We start from the raw sequence: 20,070 nt of genomic DNA on the forward strand, positions 1-20,070 counted from the left end.
GGGTCCGAGGACACAGCCAGGCCATCAGCCACCCTCCCCACCAGGGACAACCATGCTGCCTCCACTACGCACCAGGTTCAAAGCCCCTCCTGGCCAGCGCTGCTCCAGGAGGAGACCCGGGGGCTGACTCAGGGCAGTTTCTCGTTCCTTTTCCTTCTGGTGCCCCATCTGCCCGCGTCATTCCCACACAAGCACAGGGCTCTGCTCCTTTGATGCCGAGGAACGCTTGCCTGCCTGCCCTGTGTGCATGTGTGTGGGGTGTTGACTGGAAGGACAGGACTGGAGAACGGCCAGGGCCAGCCCAGCTGAGTAGGCCCTGCCTTAGGGTCGCAGCTGGTGAAGAGTTGCCCACTTGGAGACAGTCATATCCAACCTTGGTTCTCGGGCCACAGGTGGGCCCACCTGACACACACCTGGAAGAAGATCAGTTGCTGTGCTGTCTGAATTGGGTTTATTTGTTTTCTTTTCCCACTGGATTAAGTACAGGCACAAAAGCCCTTTCAAGGGGAGAGTCTTAAGACCAGATGCGTGCTGGCAACTAGAGGCCACACTACTGGCCCAGAGGAAAGGCCTTATCACCAAAGCTCAGAGCTGGGCTTGGGTGCCCAGGGACCCCACCCACCCAGCACCGGGATGGGCAGTGCTGACAGGCACATCACCCTCTCTGAGCGTTTATCTGCAGAGTGGAGTCACTCTAGGGTGTGGGTCGGGGAGAGAGTACTCGTGACAGGGTGGGGGCGAGCAGAGGCAGCGGGAAGTGAGGGCAGCCAGCTCTGATGCTGCTGAGGAGCCGAGGCCCTGGGCGGTCACACCCCCCGGCTGCCCTGCAGGACCTCCAGGATGGCGCGGAGAATGGCGGCAGCTGCCACGGCCCCAGGGTCCGGCTGGTCCAGGCGCGCGGAGCTGATGTAACTGGCCCTTCCGGCTCCAGCTTCCATATTCTTGGTGGCCTCTGCTGCAGCTTCTGCACTCTGAGGGGGTGGGGAGAGAGGAGCTCGCGGACAGGCCTCCAAGCCTCCCTTCCCACCCACCGTGGGCAGAGCGCCTCTGCCATGCATCCTGGCCCTCGGCCCTGGGTCCTAGCACTGCCAGCCCCTTCCCTGTGTCTACCTGGCGTCTAGCAGGGGCCGGAGCCACCGTGTACTGCGTAGCAGGCATCCATCTCCTGTCAGGCTCACTGCAGCCCCGTGAGCTAGGTACTACCATTCTCTCCATTTTCAGGGGGAAATGGGCCCTGGAGGTCCAGGCTTAGGGTCACGTGGAAGCGAGAGCCTGGGGGCTGCTGGCTGCCTGTGGATGGTGGCCAGCCTCACTGACCTTGACGGCCTTGGTCAGGATCTGGAACAGGTCAGCGCCTGGCCTCTTCCAGGCTTGCAGCTCCTGTCCTGCTGCCCACAGAGAGTCCAGCTGTGCAAGGCAAGAGAGGCACTGAGCAGCGGCCCGGCCACTGAGGGTGGGCGCTAGGGGTTCTGGGCTCAGAACAGGGTGAGGCCAGAGCCGCAGTCTGTATACATACCATAGTCCTGTCCCCGGGAGCAGCTTTTCCATACCTGGCAGGAGAGAACAGAATGAAGGGATCCCTTTGGGGGTGAAGACAAGGCCGGGCTCCCCCACCCTGCCCTGGTGGGAGGCGCAGGTGAGCGAGACTCACTTCTGCATGGCCTCCAAGCCAGCATCCATGGCAGCAGACCAGGTTGGGAGGTCAGTCTTGGCCTTGAGGGGCTGGGCAGCCGCAGTCAGGAACAGGCCATAAAGCTGCAGAGGGGAGAGTGCTGAGCACCAGGAGCCAGCCGGACCTGGCCACATGGCACCCCTCCTGCTCAGCCTGGGCTCCAGCCATACTGCTCCCCGCCTGCCCCCAGCCATGCCACACCCCTCCTGCCCAGATGCTGCCCTGACCTGGCCGTACTGCACCTTTCATGCCTGAGAGCTAATCCAGGTCTTAGCCATACTATCCTCTCCAGCTCAGAAACTGAACCAGCTCCAGTCCTACCAAGCCCCTCCTGCCCAGAAGCCAGCCTGGCGCCTGGCACCCCGGCCATGCCGCACCCCTCCTGCCTGGGAGCCAACCTGGCACCCCGGCCACGCCGCACCCCTCCTGCCCGGGAGCCAGCCTGGGCCCCAACCCCACCCTCACCGCGCCGCACCCCTCCTGCCCGGGAGCCAACCTGGGTCTGGTTGGGCCATGCCGCACCCCTCCTGCCCTGTTCGGGCCATACTGCACCTTCCTGTCCACAGCCACACTACACCCCTCCTGCCAGCTCTGTGACCCACTGGGGCTGCCACACTCACCGCCCCTGAGGAGCCTCCCATCTTCTCCAACAGCAGGACGGACAATCTGGAGAGTAGCTGGGAAGGACTGGCAGGGGCTGGGCCAGCCTTCAACCACTCCTGGATGGCTGCAGGTGAGAGGTGGGCAGAGGCTCAGAGACCCTTCCATCCCACGTGCTACGTCTGGACCCAACCAAGTCTCCAGATCTCAAGGAGCCCAAAGGGACTTCTGGAGACCAGGCTCCCAGTGGTCTCTCTTTGTACTCGTGAGCAGGGGTGGAAATGACATGTGGGAGAGCCCAGCAGTCACCCTGTGGGTGAGGCCTGCCTGGCACTGTTAGCCTCAACCTGACATTTCACGTCCTGGACCCCCTCCTTTCTCAGCCCCCCTGCACTAACAGCCTGCATTTTCTTGTTTCAGCTTGCTCACTGTTGGTTTCTCCGTTAGAATGTGAGCCAGGAGGCCAGAGATCTCTGTCGGCTTTGTTCTCTGGAGTCTAGAACGGTGCCTTGTCCACAAGAGTCTGTGGGGTCAACGCCGACCTGGGCCAAGCAGACCTGCCCACAGGGCTTGTTGAGATGGTCAGTATTTAAAGAAACACATGGTCACATCTTTCTCCCGTGGAGCAGCTGGTGGATTTGAACTGCTGAACTTTCAGTTCATCGCTCAATGCTTAGCTTGCTATGCTACCAGCCCTCCTTGCCTGGTCCCTCAAACTCAAACTCAAGACCACTGAGTCAGTTCTGAATCACAGCACACCATCTTCCTGGGCTGAAAATCTTCACAGGAAGACACTGCCCAGCTCTCTCAGGGGCGGCTGGTGGGCGCGAACTGCCAGAGTTGTGCAGCCTTTTGGTTACAAGCATAACACACTAAGGGCTACGCTACTGGGGCTCTTATGCCCGCACCTGGTGGTGATAAATACATTCTTCTTGGAATTGGACCAATAAGATATTCTCGCTGGTCTGGGTAAGGTGAGAAACAAAAAGCTGACAGGGTTTCTGTTGAAGTTAAAATCGTTCCCCATAGAAGGATCCCAAAATCGTTCCCCATAGAAGGATCCCACTCTATTCTGAGGTAACAGCCTTCCTGCATTGACAGTGCTAGAGGTCGTTTTCCTTAGGAAAAGTGGGTGAGACTGAACTATGAACCTTGGCAGAATAAAAGCTAGGAGGTCTGTGTCAATACCTAGAACTCTGAGGATGTTCTGGTTCACGACGTGTCATGCCAGCCCCCCTCCTGACCCCCGTGGGGCCTGGCACCCACCCCGGGCAGCGCGACTGTGCGTGGTCCCGCAGTCCCCGTCACCAGCAGCCCGGTCCAGGGCGTTGAGACGCTCCTCCAGGCCCAGCAGCGTGGTGCACACCCGCTCCAGCACCAGCACCATCTGCTTTGAGGATGCACCTGGAAAGGAGGACTGTAGGGAAGAGGCTGCCCAGGCCCGCTCGCAACCAGGCTGGGCAGTGTAGAAGGTGCTGGACCCTGCCAGCCGCCCACGCCCTCACCCCTTAGGTCTCAGCCCACCAAGGAAGCCCACCCTCCCCAGCAGCAGGGGCTGGTACCTCCTCCAGCCGTGGAGACAAGGGTCTCTGGGGGCTCAGCAGGGGCTGCTCGGCTCCGTATCCGCCCAGTCACAGTGACCTTGGCCGTCACGGGCCATGCCGATGCGCTGGTTTCAGCATCTGAGGACCAGCAAGAAAATGGGGTCATCCCCCAGAGCAGTCAGCTGGCCAGGAACTGAGTGGGGCTTGGTTTCCCCACCAAGGTGGCCCTGTTTCCTTAGCAGATGGCCTCTTGTCTGGAGGAAGAGGAGTCACCCCAAGGAGCATGCATTGAGTGCCTACTGTGTACAAGGGCAAGGGGCCAGGCATCTGAGGAGGATCTGGATCCCAACTCGTCCAGCCCGTGAGAGGCGGTCGGAGAAGCCAGGCGAGGCTGTCCCAGGACCCAAGGCCTAACTTCCCGGCCAGCCCTGCAGTGGGCTTCTAGGGTTCTTCCAGCTCCCAGCCACCAGGAACCCGCCTTGGAGAATCCCAGGTTGCTGCTCACCTATCAGTTTCAGGAGGGAGTCATCAACCAGCAGGAGGGTGATGGACACGCCAGGCATCTCCAGCGCAGACATGAAGGTGCCCACCAGTGCCCGGGCGATCTTCACCCCGCGACCCTCTGCAGTACCAGAGAAGGGCGTCAATGAGGGATGGGGGCAGGTCATCCCGGGGTTCAGGGAAACAAGGGCACAGGAAGCTGGGCCATGAGGTCAGTGGGGAGAGGTCAGCTTTCCTCTGGGCATCCTATGTCCAGTCCCTGCAGTGCCCCCTCTGCAGGGCAGATGAGTAAGTGCAGGTCTTGGTTATGCCAGCACAACTCCAAGTACTATGTGTGTTTAATCTCACTTCGTCCCTCATACTCTGGGCATACTGCCAGCAGAGGCTATTCCTTGGGAAGGGCCATCATGCTTGGAAAGGCAGAGGGTCAGCTGGATTGGCATGGCGACTGCAGTGATGGGCTCAAGTCTGTTAGGGATGGTGAGGACGGCACAGGATGACATTATCTGTTGCAATGGGAAAGTCTGCTGTCAGGGACCTCTCCAAAGTACTGAAGAGCAATGGTGTCTCTCTGGAGACTAAGGTGCATCTGATACAGGCCATGGTCTTTGCAATCACTTGTTATGCATCAGAGAGTTGGACAATGACCAAGGAGGATAGAAGGAGAATTGATGCCTTTGAGCTGTGGTGCTGGAGAAGAGTATTGAGGGTACAATGGACTGCTAGGAAAACAAATAGATTCATCCTGGGAAGGGTTAAACCGGGCAGCTCCTTGGAGGCAAGGATTCTGAGGCTTCGTCTAACATACTTTGGACATGTTTTAAGGAGGAACTTGTCCTTGGAGAGGGACATCATGCTTGGGAAGGTGGAGGGACAGCGCAGGAGGGGAAGACCCTCTATGAGGTGGATTGATTCAGTGACTGGGGTAATCGGGATGGGTGTGTCAGAGACTGCGATTGGCACAGGACGGAGCAGAGTTTAGGGCTATTGTACATAGGGTCGCAAGCGACTCGACAGCACAGAACAACAACAACAACAACAACAACAACACAGGGTTTCTAGGAGTTGTATTTGACTCAACAGCACCTAACAACAACAACCACTCCACCACCACCCCCTGTAGGGCAGGTCTTCCTGTCACCACCCTACTTGACAGCCCAGGAACCAAGGTGAGAAGCGCTCAATGGGGAAGCAGCCGAGCAACGACTAGACTGGTCCGAGCAGAGCCAGCTCTGAGCCTTCAGGGACCCTCCTCTGCTGCTTTTCTAGGTTGTGCTTCACAGGGGGGACAGAGGGAAGCCGTTCTGGGGGTCAGGCAGGTCTCCTTTCTCTGTGGGGCTCACCGAGACAGCGGACAGCAGCGTCGGCGACAATCCCCAGCTCCAGGAAGGACAGGCCACCCAGGTTGTTGACCATCAGCACCACTGAGGAGCCTGTGAGAAGACATGACGCCCACTGAGACTCCTGGGGTGCCCCTCTGTGGGTGTGGGAGCCGGGGAAGGCAGGTCACCCACCTGACTTCACTGGCACGTGGGACGCGTTGGAGGGGCTGGTCATGTGATCAAGCATGAGCTTCACAATCTCATCAGTCGTGGCCATCTGTCACGGGGAGCTGGGTGTGAGCCGAGTGAGGGCCCCTTGGCTGTGGGGCAGCCCAGGGCAGGGAGCCCACCTACCTTGATCCGACGTACACCAGCTTCCCCATGAATGCCTGTGGATAGAAGTGTCACTGCTGACCCACCTGGGCTATGCCAGCATGGTGTGTGAGGCATGTGGGGTGGAAATGGGCAGAATCGCGAGAAACAGCTTGGAAAGGGACATGGTGCTTGGAAAGGTGGAGGGTCGGCAAAGAGAGGAAGACCCTCAACCAGATGGATTGGCACAGTGACTGCAGCAATGGGCTCAAGGAAGTCAGAAATGAGGATGGCGCAGGATAGGATGGTTCCAATCTGTTGTTCACAGGGTTACTATGAGTCGTACTCAACCTGAAGGCACCTAACGACTGCTCTCCGGAAGCTTGTGGCTTGGTGGGGAGGCAGCCAGGAACTGAGGGGCTTGACAGGAGGGAGCCACAGAGAGGCCACAGGAGACCTATGCCCATCACGGCAGAAGCACAGGGGACGGGAGGGCGGGGGCGGGATCTGCAGCAGGGCTGGCCCGTGAACCGCCCTTAGAGAAAGGCTACGTTCTGTCAGGAGCAGGAGGAGCCCAGACACGGAGACGGGGGTGCATGGGGCCCTATGTCGGGGAGCTCTGGGTGTGGACGGTAGTTAGGGTGGACCAGAGGAGCCTGCCTCCAAGCCCACTGAAAACCATCAAGACCACCGAGCAGATAGCCTAGGTGAGCACCACACAGAGGGGACCAGGTACAGGGCTCCCAGGACACGAGACAGGGACAAATCCAAGACAGAGGAGCAGGCAGGGCGGGCGGGGTGGTGACAGCTTACCAAGGCCCAGCTCTACCTCCTCGCTGGAGAGTTCAAAGGTGGGTTTGGAGCCAGGGACGCTGCAGGAGGACAAGCTCACCCCCAGGGTACCTGTGGGAATGCGGCACCAGAGGGATCACTGCTCTGGCCTTGGCAGTGGGCAGGTCCTTGTCCACCATGAGTGGCCTCTTCCATCTCCATGGTGAAATGCAACCCACCACCAGCGTCTGAGGCTTCCAGATCCCAGGAGCTCCCCCACGAGACCTTCCCACCACCCCCAAGGGACACTCTGTAAAGTGAGTACTCCACAGCTGACTGGCACCTGCTCGTAGGACCATGGCCCGCTTCCACCAAGTCCCTGCCTCCCCATGGCCCGCTTCCACCCAGCCCCTGCTTCCCCAAGCCCCCTGGCCGCACTCACCCATGGCCTTGGCAACTGCGCTCACCCGCTTGGTGATTTCCTCCAGCCCCACGCCAGCCTCTGCCAGGGCACCTGCTACCTGCACCCCAAAGAGAATCCCAAGAGGAAAGGGGTCACACCAGCATCTGGGAGTAGAGGATGGGTTCAGGAGGAGTTTCTCATCAGGAATTCCCTCACTCAGCCGGGCAGTCATGTTTAGGGCAGGGAGTGCCTTCAAAATGCATCTGCCAGGAATCTTCAGATCTCAGTCTGCTGGAAGCACAAGGGTCTTTGCAAAACAGGGAAATGGGCCCGGGGCGGGGCGTGGGGGGGAACTTTTCTCAAATCATATAAACAGTTGGCAGCCAGTTTCCCAATTCAAAGCCCTATGGAACATAAACTGCAGCTCACTTTATCCATCCACCCACCCAGCATGACATATCCATTCATTCATCCACCTACACGTCCGTCCATCCATCCACCCACCATCACATACCCACTCATTCACCTACAAGTCCGTCCATCCATCCATCCATCCATCCACCCATCCATCCACCCACCCACCATCACATACCTACTCATTCATCCACCTACACGTCCATCCATCCATCCATCCATCCACCCACCCACCATCACATACCCACTCATTCATCCACCTACACATCCATCCATCCATTCATCCACCCACCCACCATCACATACCCATTCATTCATCCACCTACACGTCTGTCCATCCATCCATCCATCCACCCATCCATCCACCCACCCACCATCACATACCTACTCAAACATCCACCTACACGTCCATCCATCCATCCATCCATCCACCCACCCACCATCACATGCCCATTCATTCATCCACCTACACGTCCGTCCATCCATCCATCCGTCCACCCATCCATCCACCCACCCACCATCACATACCCACTCATTCATCCACCTACACGTCCATCCATCCATCCACCCACGCACCCACCCACCATCACATACCCACTCATTCATCCACCATCACATACCCATTCATTCATCCACCTACACGTCCGTCCATCCATCCACCATCCATCCACCATCCATCACCCATATAATATGCTCAGGATCAATTATTCACTCCCTAAACGATGAACAAGATATCCGCAAAATAGGAGGCCTATATCATCATGTATTCACTCACTCATCCATCCATCTCCCTACTCACATTTATACACACCCACCAGCACAACCATCATGTACTCACTCACTCTTCTACCTATCCATTTACCCATTCACTCATCCACTCATCTATCCATCCACCCATCCACTCATTCAGCCAGCCAGCCACACATCCATCTCTCCAACATCCATCCATCCATCCATCCATCCATCCATCCATCCATCAACTCACCCACCAACCTACTCACCCATTCATCCATTCTCCCACCTATCCATCCATTCATCCACTCACTCACCCATCCAACCACCACCACACCATTCATCCATCCACTTATCTGTCCAATGATCCACCCACTTAACCATTCACTCACCTACCTACCCACCATTCACACACAGAAAATGTACTGTGAGGTAGAAAATGCAGTGGAAGGTGGTATGGGGACACAGAGGAGGGGTCCTAAGTAGGTTGGTGTCATAGGGAAGCCAGGCAAAAACTCCCAGATGGGCAGATAGCAGAGACGGCCCTCTGAAAGCAGCAGTAGGAGTTAGACTGGCCAATCATAGGAGGAGTGAGACAATAGGGAAGAGGCTACTCTGGGCCAGAGACACAGTCCAAGCAAAGCTGAGAGAAGCCCCTGCCTGGTGGATACAGGGGTGTTAACAAACATAAGGGGAAGACAAGAGTGATGGGTGACCAAGTTGAAAAGTTGGGGAGTTAAGCCAAGAGTGTGATGGGCACTGGACCAAAAGCCTGGGGTGACTCTTAACTTTAATCAGATACATATTTCTAAAGATACTTCTGACAGCAGTAGGTGGCATCTTAGGGCAGGAAGCAGGAAACAGGCAGGGGGGCCTATCAAAGAGGGCACTGCAGCCTTCTGGGTATGAGCAGATCAGCCCTGGACCAAAGCTGCATCAGAGAGGGCGGGGGCAGTGCACTATGTGTGGAATTGAGGCTGACGGGGTGTTGGGGGAAGGGAAGACTCTGGGAGTGGTTTATCAGGGATTTTTTCCCCTTCCTGTTGCGTACCATCGAATCAGATCCGACTGGCACAGAAAGAGATTTCCTGGAAGTGGTTTATCGGGGTGTGTGGTCAAGGTGCCTAGAAAAGTCCTGGCACCAAATGCTGCCTGGAGCGAGAAGGCTGCGTTGAGGGCAGGGTCCTAGGTGACCTACCTTATGGATAAGCACAGTGCCACACAGGCCCCGCCGGCCGGCCTTCTTCAGGGTCGTGAAAGCACTGTCGTCTCCAATCACCACCATCTCCACTGAGATGCCCTCTGCCCGGGCCTGCTCCAGGGCCAGGCCGAAGTTGAGCCGGTCCCCCGTGTAGTTCTTCACAATGAGGAGGGTCCCCGCTGTGGGTGCAGTGGGCAGCACCCATCAGTGCTTGTCCTCGTCCATCCCGCCCCGGCCCACCCCTGGCCCTCCACGTGCTGGTCTTACCAGTGCCTGCCTGGGCCACGGCCCTGATGGCCGCCAGAATGCTGCCCACGGCCGGGGAGGTGAACACAGCTCCTGCGATGACCCCGGTCAGCATGCCCTTCCCTATGAAGCCTGGAGAGGGGACAGGGAGGGTGGAAGAGAAGACGACATGTGGGACCTGTGCCTGCCGTCACAGGGGCTTCCCATTCCGGGGCCCTGTGGTTAGGGGAGCCCGCCTGTGCACCTGGCTCTAGGAGGACACAAGGGTTGTGTCCCCCAGAGGATTGTCACATGGACGGCTCCTTTTCAGGGATCACTGTGGGGAGGCCTTCCTTGACCTCAGCTAGTTACCATCTCATATCCAGCAGTCCACTGTTCCTTTACCTTGTGTCATGGGATGTACCTGTCCCCCAAAAACATGTGCCAGCTTGGCTCAGGTCATAGTTCTCCACTGTGAACTAGTGATTCTCAGTAGTTAGGCAGGTATGAAATGATGTAATCACTCCCCACAATGTGACTGGATATGACGAGCCAATCAGTTGTGGTGGGATTAGGGTGGGATACAGCACCCTCACTCTGGTCACAACTCAGATCCAATGAAAGGGAAGATTCCCTGCACTGTGGCCCACATTACCTTTTATCTTAAAGAGACAGAAGAGGTGGGAAAAGCCAGCAGAGAGGAGGGGCTTCAGCAGTCAAGAAGGGCCAGGAGCAGAGTGAGTCCTTTGGCCCTGAGATTCTGCATTGAGACTCCTAGATCCTGGGAAAGCTTGAAGCCAAGACACACAGGCATCTTCACAAATGTTCAGGAGACACGCATGCCACCTCGTGCCAAGAAAGAATGCCTTCCCATAGAGCTGGCACCCTACCTTCAAGTTGGACTGCTAATCTCCTACATGTTGCAAGATCAAGCTTGTTAAAGCCATCTGCTTATGGCAGCAGCACTAGATGATGGAGTGACCCTGCTGAAGGTCTTTCTCACCCACTTGTCACTCTCCTGTGATCCTGTTTCCTTACAAGAAGCTAGCTACTGCCTGTCCCCCTGAAGTAGAACATAAGCCCCATGGGGGCTGGAGCCTTGCCTGTGGTTCCCTATAGCACCCCCGGTGCCCACAGCATGCCTGACACACAGAGGTGCCCATCAGTGTTTGCTAAATGAACAAACCTCACCAAATCCTCATCTCACAGAGGGAGATGGAAAGTACGAATGACATAAAACCTGGTGGTTCTGGTCCTTCGAGAGCTCTCAAGGGAGCCCAGGAAGGGTCAAGGCACCGAACAAGGAGCGTCCAGCACTATCCGTAAGTGTGTGTGCGACTGCGCTCACTAGACAGGTACTTCTCTGGCTGGAAGTCAGGGAGGCCTCACGGAGGAGGGGGTCTGCTGGGCCGGGAAAATCAGGAGGATCTTGGGACTAGTGTACTGGAGCACTGGAAGGCCTGGGAAATCATCAGGCTGCACTGAGACCCAGAGAGAAGCTGTGGCTGGTCCCAGATAACAGCAGGTGGGGCTGGGAGAGCTGGGTTTGAGGCCTGGACCTCAGATGTGCACCAGGCATCTCCCAGGGGCCTCCTACCCTGCCCCCCCTGCCTTGTTACTGCTACCCACTCTACTCACCTGCGTGGGCAGGCTCGTGGCCGGACCCCCCGCCGGACAGCAATGCCACCCGGCCCCTGAGGCTGTCCAGGTCAGAGCGGAGGGCCACACGGTGACCCTGGAGCAGCTGCAGGTTGGGGTTGCAGGCCACCAGGCCGGTAAGGGCATCATCGGCGCAGCCGGCCACCGAGTTCACCAGCTTCTTAGAGGTCTGTGGAAAGGGAGTGAGGAGGTTCAGGGAATGAGCAACAGAGACCCCACGCTGCCCAGCCACCTTGCTATGACTAGGACGGCACTCCACGGCCACTTAGAACTCCAGGGCCACAGCAGTCTCTTGTCAAGCCGAATGCTGCTGCGATGTCCCTTCCCAATGAAACTCACTAAAAACTCTGCCATTGTTATATTCACACAATGGAATACTACACTGCATTGAAAAACAAGGAATTAATGAAATATTATACAAAATAGGCAACCATGGAGAACATTATGCTGAGTGAAATATCTCAGTCACAAAAGGACAAATACTGCATAGTGCCACTGTCATAAAACGGGACTGACATCAGGGTTGGGGGGAGACTGAGGAAGATGGGAAAAATAATGTATACTGCACTGAAACAGATGAGGAAGAGAGCTGTCTAAAAGGGATATGTGATTGGGTATTATTATCATGACAGGAGTCCAGAGGGAAGACTGCATAGTGAAGTGGACATGGGGGGAGGGATTGTATAACAATGAAATAATTTTTCTTTTACTTTTCAAAGAGAAGAGCGAACTGGGGGGTAGGGGTGGAGAGGGAGAAAAGTGCAACAATGAATGAACTGAAATCCAAAGTCTCTGTAAAGTTTCATTAAAATTAATAATAAAAAAATATATATTTTTTAAACCCCCCCCAAAAACCCCCTTTTCCATTAAGTCAGAACCAACTCCTAGCTGACTCTCTGGGAGTTTTTACATGGGAGGAGACTGCCTCGCTTTTCCTGAGGAGGAGTTAGCAGATTCAAACCACCTGCCTTTGAGTTAGTCAACAAAACTCCCTACCCACAAGTGGTGAACTGATGGAATGTTTTGGACTATGGCCTAAATGCAGTCTGAAGAAAATGGCTTCAAATCCCAGAAAAGGAAGAGCTGGAGTTCTGATTTTTTCTCTCTTTGAGGATACCAGAAATTTGGAGTTTCTGGAAAAAGGTAAGTCTGCCAGCAGTGGACATTTGGTCAATCTTTGAGAGCGCTGCGGCATTCTCACTGACGAGGGTCTGCCTGTGAGGCTCACTTCTCAGAAGCTTTGTGAAATGTGCTGACGTGAATCTGGTCATCCCAGAGGACCCCACTCGCTGGCTTGGGGGGGCAACAGCATGGGAGGAAGACAGCAACTGCCCTGAAACAATCCACATGTGTCCACTCAGTCAGATGGACTTGATTGTGATGTGGAGTCCTGATTATTTAAAAAATAAGGAACCAGCACTCTTCTACTGAAGGAGAAGGCTGGGAGGAGGCTGGACCACCCATCCGAATCCGGCCTCTGATGCACAGAAGACACTTCCTGAGCCCCCACTGTGCCAGGACCTGGACTCAGCACTGGGAACAAAAAGGTAACTGAACCTGCTTCCTGTCCTGGATCTAAGTGCAAAGAGACCATTCCTGCATCCCACGAGAGGAGCTGGCAAGAGCAGGATCAGCTACTGTGGGGACACAGAGGAGCCTGGCAACTTGGGGTGTTATGTGCTGGGCTGCTACCTGAAAGATCAGGGGTTCAAATCCACCAGCCACTCCACAGGGGAAAAACGAGGCAAGAAGGCCTTAGCGCCTCCTCCTATCTAGGTTTCTAGTGCCAGGACTCCAGCGGAAACGGGAAAGGAGTCGGAACTGACTGGACAACAGTGGGGTTGGCTTCTGGTTTCTGAAGCACAGAGGAGCCTCAGCCTCGCAAGGGCATCCTGGATGTCTCCGTGAAGGACAAGTAGGAGTTAAAACCCAACTCATGGCGAGCTCTGGTGGCCTAGTGGCAGGAAGCTGCACTGCAATCCCAGAGGTGTGTGGTTCAAATCCACCAGATGCTCTGCTGGAGAAGGAGGAACCACCTCCTCCTATACCAGTCAAATCTGATTTGATGGTACATACAAATAATAAAAATAAAATAAATAAATAAAAACAACAACAACAAAAACCCAACACACAGTTATTCTGACTCACAACCACCCTATCAGACAGAGGAGAACTACCCCAGGGGGTTTACAAAGCTGAAATCTCAGTCAGTTCACACTGCCTTATCTTCTCCCCCCTGGAGTGGCTGGTCTTCAAACTACCAGCCTATGGGTCACTAGCCCAATATTTAACCCAAGAATAGTTGGGAACATGGAAGAGTAAAGAGGAAAAACACTGCAGGCAGAGGGGAGGCAGAAGCCCAGGTTCAGGGGTGTGAAAAAGGCACCACTTAAGCGGCTCGGGCAGCACGTGGCCAGTAGGGAGACTCTTTTTCTGTAACATGGAGAAACAGCGACTTGATAATGGAACATTTGCCTCTCCTATGTTGGTGTTAGGTACCATCGAGTCACCTATGACTCAGAGTGACCTTATGAACAAAAGATCTGGCTCTTGCCCTGTCCTGTGCCACTGTCACCATCTCTGTCATGCTCAAACCTACTGTCACAGCAACTGTGTCAATCCATCTCATTGAGGGTCTTTCTCTGATCTTTCCTAGCATGACTGGAGGCCCCTGTCAATATGACGACCCTTGTCCCTAGTATCACTTCCTTCCAGGAAGATTTGTCTTTTGGTAGTTCATTCAATACTCTCTGCCAACACCACATTCCAAAGGCACTGATTCTTCTTCACTCTTCCTAATTCATTGTCCAACTTTCAGATGCATATTGAAAATACAATGGCTTGGATCAGACACACCTTAGTCTTTAAACTGACATCCTTGCTCTTCAGCACTTTGGAGAGGTCTGTGAGCAGATTTTCCCAAAGCAACATGTGTTTTGATTTCTTGACTACTGCTACCATGGGTGTTGGTTGTGGATTATTGACAACTTGAATTGTATCTGTCTCTGTGATGATGGTCAAGTTGTGAGGATTTGTTTTCTTTAAGTTGGGGTGTAATCATTTTTTTCTGAGGTATAATCCACTTTGAAGACTGTTACCCATACAGAAATTCTTTGATCTTCTATAGTAAGTGCTTCAAGTCTCACTAGCTACAAGCAAGGTTCTATCACTTGCATGACACAGGCTGCTATGATGAGTCTCCAATCCTGAGGCCACATTCTTCTTCACAAGGACCAGCTGCTCAAATGATTTGCTCAGCACACAGACTGAATAGGTGTGGAGAAAGTATACAACCATGACACGTACTTCTCCCGATTTTAAACCATACGATGTTCTCTCGTTCTGTTCAGAGAACTGTTGATTTTGTATAGATTTTGCATGAGCACAATTAAGTGTTCTGGGATTCCCATTCTTCTCAATGATAGCCACAATTTGTCATATAGTACAAGCTCAATAAAAGCTATTTGGTAAAATATAATAAAATAAAAGCTAATGCTACCTCCTATATGGAAGACTTCCCGGGTGGTACAAATAGTTGCTTGTCCGCTGACTAGAAGGTTGAAGATTTGAATCCACCCAGAGGAATCTCAAAAGAGAGGCTGTTGTAAAACAATGAAAGAATTTTTCTTTTACTTTTCAAAGAGAAGAGCGAACTAAGGGGGGGGGAGGTTGGGCAGGGAGAAAAGTACAACAATGAATGAATGGAAATACAAAGTCTCTGTAAACTTTCATTAAAATTAATAATAAAAAAAATTTTAAAACTCAGTTAACACTAAAGAAGAAAAAAAGAAGAAGAAGAGAGGCTGGGGGTCTACTTCCTAGAAATCAACTGCTGAAGACCCTGCGAAACACAGCTTGTCCCTCCGTTGCCAGGAGCTGGAGGAGTCAGGCTGACAACAGTTTTTCATCCATTGTATTCCAGCCAAGCCCTGACAAGCTGGAGCAGGTGGCCCCAGCGCTGCAGGCTGGGATGCAGCTCTAGCCTCTCTCCACCAGAGGGTGAGATGGGGGCCCCACAGAGGCCAGGCTCCTAACACCTCCTGGCGACCAATCTCTGCGGACAGCTGAGCCCAGTCCAGGCAGGAGGCACTTGTGCACAGGCTCTGTATGTGTGTGTGTGTGTGGGGGGGAGGGGGACACGGCTGCAGTCCTTGTAAAAAATCTCATATGGAGACTGCCCTGCCAAGCTGTCCTGGGTCAGGGCTGGGGGGGCACTGGGCCAGATAACCTGCTTCAGCTGAGGAGTTCAGCCTGGGTCACTTGGGAGCAAGCCAATTCAGACCGTTGCCATTGCCTGAGCAGGAACTAAGCACCAGGCCTGTCTCACATGCTCTGAGCATGTTTCTTCTCAATACCCCAAGGAAAGAAAGATTAGCCTAGAAAGGAAACTGAGGCACTGATGGATGAATGTACCCCAGACTGCCCGGCCAGCAAAGCATCCAGGTCAGCTTGCCTCCAAGAATGTGACTGTATGAACAACCTCACGATGCTTTCCTGGGGGGCTGAGTCATATAAACACAATGTTGTTGTTGTTACATGCTGTCTAGTCGTGCTGTCTAGTTGACTAGCAACCCTATCAACCCCATGCTGTCCTGACCCACCCTCATTGCCTCCCATACACCTGACGCCATCGTTACATCGTTACTGTGTCAGCTGACCTCTTTGAGCCTCTTCCTCTCGTGTTTCCAAGAATGAGGTTTTTTTCCCCAAGGACTGGACTCTCCTGATTACATGCCCAAAATATGTGAGACAAAGTTTCACCATCCCTGCCTCCAAGGAGAACTTTAGTTTCACTTTCTCCAGGCCCGGCCTGTTTGTTCTCTTAGCAGTCCATGTATGTTCAAAATTCTTCTCAAGCATCACAGCTCAAAGGCATTAATTCTCCTTCTGTCATCCTCAGTCCATTGTACAGCTTTCAGATTCACAGCAAGCAACTGAGAAGACCATGTCTTGGATGTTGTTGTTGTTGTTGTTATGTGTCATCGAGTAGCTTGCAACTCACAGTGACCCTATGTACAACGGCCCTAAACCCTTCTCTCTCCTGTGCCAATCGCACTGTCTCCGACATACCCATCCCGATTACTCCAGTCACTGCATCAATCCACCTCATAGAGGGTCTTCCCCTCCTGTGCTGTCCCTCCACCCTCCCAAGCATGATGTCCTTCTCCAAGGACCGATCCCTCCTTACAACATGTCCAAAGTATGTTAGACGAAGTCTCAGAATCCTTGCCTCCAAGGAGCAGCCCGGATGCTGCTCTAGATGAACCTGTTTGTTTTCCTAGCAGTCCATGGTACATTCAATACTCTTCTCCAGCACCACAGCTCAAAGGCATCAATTCTCCTTCTATCCTCCCTAGTTATTGTCCAACTCTCCGATGCATAACAAGTGATTGCAAAGACCATGGCCTGTGTCAGGCGCACCTTAGTCTCCAGAAGGACACCATTGCTCTTCATTACTTTGGAGAGGTCCCTAACAGCAGACTTTCCCATCGCAATGCATCTTATAATATGTCTTGGATAGGAATTGGACAAAAAACAAAACAAAAATTCAATACACCTCAACAACAACAAAAAATAACCTGAAAAAGATATAAAACTTGGCAGCTATAGAGACAATGCCAATTCACAGGGACCCCAAGCATATCAATGGGGGATAGGACTCCATAGAGTTTTCAAGGAGGCTGAGGGCAGTCGACAATAGAATCCACACGGAACTGGCTCATGCAATGAAGCCAATGGTTAGTCTCAATTCCAGGCTCTGCTTCCAGTGTCCTCTAACTCTGTACCCCATTCTTCCTCTCTGACAACCTGTCCAGCCTGGGCCTCTAAAACATCACTGCACCAGAGGGGCTAGTGCCACCCAGGACTCCCAGCATCCTGAAAGGACCAGGGCATGAAAAGGAAAGGAAGTGAGGGGTCCCAGCACTCCAGTTTGTGGTGGTAGACCCCAGCCTCCATTACACTGCAGATGAGGAAAAAGAGCCTCAGAGGAGCCAAGCCTTTTGTACAAAGTCACATAGCTGCGGTGTGGTCACAGGGTTGAGATCTGAACCTAGGTCTCTCCAAGGTCTCTGGATAAGCCCTGGGATAAGATCTCTCAAGGCTGGGCTTGGAGCGAGGCCCAGAGGCACACGGAGCCTTCCAGGGTGTAGAGTTCTGGGGCAGCTCACATGTGCTCCAGCCTCAGGAACCAGCACGAGTCTGATCTCCGTGCTTCCTTCTGTGACTGGCACAGAGTCCACGACAGATGCTGCTGTTGAGGTCGAGAGGTCCATCATGTTTTCATGAGCTGATTTTCAGGTTGCCAGGCTTTTCTCTTTAGTCTGGAAGAGCCTCTGGAACCTGTCTGACATCAGAGCAGTACTAAAGCCTCCACTGACAGATCGAGGCGGAATGGAAGGCACCCGCTCAAAGCCGACCCTGGGTTGCTAGCATGGATGGCTGGAAGGCAAGAACTCTTCCCTGAATTCTTGGAGAGAACTCTTCAAGGCAGAAACTCTCCTATTCTACCACTGAACCAAGAGAGTTGGCAAATAGTGATGCTCTTATCCAAACGTGTGACCCAGACTTGGGATAGATGGGCTCCAGAGGGACTCAGACGATGCAGTCTCAGGCCTGGCTGGGACCAGAGAGAGGGCACCAGGAAGTGGAGGGAATTCTTAAAGACCTCTTTGAACTTGACATGCAGCAGGAGCTCCAGGTCAGAGCCTAAGGAATTCAAGCATGGCCAGGGCTGGGAACCCCACTGCTCCAAAACCACAGTGTCCTATCCCTGCTCTGGTCCCAGGGGACTCACCATGGTGGGAGGCTTCACGGTGTCACTGAGGTGCCAGACAGACAGGAGCTCCTAGGAGTGGTATTGGGTTTGAGCTGGCAGCAGCTGCACCTGAAGGAATGGGTAAGGATGTGAACTGGAGAAGGCACTCGTGGCCGACTGGCACAGTGCACAGTCACGCTGCGAGTAGCCGAGTAATCAGGGAGCTGCCTCAGACTTCGATCCAAGTCCAAACTCTAGTTCGTGGCTTGGGGATGGAGAGGAGCGTGGGGCTGACCAAGGTTCAGTTAAGCTGCACTTGGCTGCCAAACAGATCGATGTATGCTGGGCAGAGGGTTGCCTTGATGCCCAGGAGCAGCCTCAAAGGCCAGGAGTAGCATTACCCATCCAGCAACTTCCTCTCTTACGTGGATGTTGCATGTGAACATCTACAGAGATCTTCATATGCTTGCTTTTGTGGGTATCACACCAGAATGTAACTAGTGAGTATGTGATCCCACTGAGGGGAGTGAGAGAAAGAAAGGTCTAGTGACTTGGTCAAGTCATGCTCTAACCCCTATCTAGTCATTCTACAAAGCCTGATTTGATTCCACAGCTATTCAGTGCCTCCAAAGACAAGCAGAGTCCCTGGTGTGTGGAGCCAGGTCAGAGGGTCCAGGTGCTGTGTGTGTGTGCACTGGAAAAAACCCTTTGCAGAAGCTCTGCTGGTGAGTTACCAGGGAGAACTTAGGTAAAGAATCCTCGTTGGGCCTCAGCTTCCTCCTCTGTAAAATGGGATTTGCTCCTCTCTGGCTTTGTGCAGGTATTCCAAACCACGTGGTTCTCCTGCCCTGAACTATTGCGGGGGGAAAATTCACTCGGGAAAATTCTGGGTTTGTGTTTTAAGGTCGGGCTTTGAACAGCAATAGGGCATTAATGACGTTCACCAAGAGGTCTGGTGGGCCCTCCAAAATCTGAAAAATATGAAACACAGTTTAAAAGGGAGAAAGCGGGTGTTCAGTGCCCCCAGGTGAGGAGCAGAGGTGTCAGGTGAAGAGGTCACCGGCTAGTTTCGGGATAACGGTTCAAGGACAGCGAGACCCGGGCTAGGGTCCGTGATGTGCACATCACCTCCCTCCCAGCCTCGGTTTCTGCAAGTCTTCCGGGTTGCAAAAGCGGGGGAAATTACCCCAAAAGCTCCTGAAGCAAGATGAAGGGGAGAGCGGAAGTCTGGGGAAAGACTAAGGACGAGAATGGCGGGAAATTAGAAGCTGCAGGTCAGCGTGCAACTTGGAGCGCGGAGGGGCGCACTCGTCCCGCGCTTGCGCCCGCCGGTCCCAGAGCCGCCCCTCCGCGACCGACGCCTAACAAGAGAGCCCGGCGCCCTCCCATCCGGGTCCTTCGGGCTCCGGAGGGCGGGGCGGGGCGGGTCCTCCGGGGGCGGGGCCTCCCGTGATTGGCTGGCTCCGGCGTGGCGAGTCATCCAGGGGCCAGGTGAGGCCGTCCCGTGATTCCTCGCGCCGCGGCCGCTCTGGCCTGCAACGTGTCTGGGGCGGAGGCAGCGGCGGTGGAGATCGCTGCGCGCGGGCGGGGGCCTCCTGTCTCTTCGCTCGAGTCCACCCCTAGTGTTGCGCTCACGCCCGGACGGGCCGCCCCAGGCCTCGCCATGTCGTACAACTACGTGGTAACGGCACAGAAGCCCACCGCCGTGAACGGCTGCGTGACGGGTGAGGTCGCCAGAACCGGAGACCCCGGCGAGGGAGGCGCGCTGGGGGGAGCCGAGGCCTAGGGAAGCCCGCGGCCTCGGGGGTGGCCGCACCAGGCCGGGGAATGAGAGGCGCTGGCGGCCGAGGACCCTTCCCAGCCCGGCGACTTCCAGACAGACTGTTTTCACCTGCGCCTTTTGGAGAATAAAAGCTACCCTTACGGGTCCCTTTCTTTCCGGGGGGTCACTTGCCCT

The 20,070-nt window shown here is 54.4% G+C and overlaps 2 protein-coding genes across 2 annotated transcripts in view; one reads left to right on the plus strand and one right to left on the minus strand.

Annotated features, from left to right (window-relative positions):
* Nucleotides 1-806: 806 nt before the first annotated feature.
* DAK (dihydroxyacetone kinase 2 homolog (S. cerevisiae)) lies at nucleotides 807-19,778 on the minus strand. Its single transcript, XM_006899887.1, has 17 exons — nucleotides 19,647-19,778; nucleotides 11,336-11,525; nucleotides 9,740-9,850; nucleotides 9,470-9,651; nucleotides 7,165-7,243; nucleotides 6,765-6,854; nucleotides 5,994-6,028; nucleotides 5,832-5,916; nucleotides 5,661-5,750; nucleotides 4,322-4,438; nucleotides 3,835-3,954; nucleotides 3,539-3,676; nucleotides 2,293-2,399; nucleotides 1,652-1,755; nucleotides 1,517-1,550; nucleotides 1,318-1,407; nucleotides 807-971 (listed from the first exon to the last, which is right to left on the minus strand). The coding sequence occupies exons 1-17, from the start codon at nucleotides 19,776-19,778 to the stop codon at nucleotides 807-809; spliced, it is 1,869 nt and encodes a 622-aa protein (XP_006899949.1).
* DDB1 (damage-specific DNA binding protein 1, 127kDa) overlaps nucleotides 19,542-20,070 on the plus strand; it is a 28,541-nt gene continuing 28,012 nt past the window's right edge. Inside the window, exon 1 of the mRNA XM_006899840.1 lies at nucleotides 19,542-19,837. Within this exon, the coding sequence (XP_006899902.1) occupies nucleotides 19,777-19,837 (61 nt within the window). The 5' untranslated portion in view covers nucleotides 19,542-19,776. The remainder of the gene's footprint in view (nucleotides 19,838-20,070) is intronic.

The sequence above is a fragment of the Elephantulus edwardii genome, unplaced genomic scaffold, assembly GCF_000299155.1.
Source record: "Elephantulus edwardii isolate Elephantulus edwardi_28Jun2011 unplaced genomic scaffold, EleEdw1.0 scaffold00268, whole genome shotgun sequence".
NCBI lineage: Eukaryota > Metazoa > Chordata > Mammalia > Macroscelidea > Macroscelididae > Elephantulus > Elephantulus edwardii.

Coding starts and splice junctions, on each gene's coding strand:
- DAK (XM_006899887.1), bottom strand. CDS start 19,778: ATGGCGAGGCCTGGGGCGGCCCGTCCGGGCGTGAGCGCAACACTAGGG. Junction 6,855..7,164: donor CGCAGTTGCCAAGGCCATGG/GTGAGTGCGGCC, acceptor GCATTCCCACAG/GTACCCTGGGGGTGAGCTTG. Junction 6,029..6,764: donor GGAGGTAGAGCTGGGCCTTG/GTAAGCTGTCAC, acceptor TTCTATCCACAG/GCATTCATGGGGAAGCTGGT.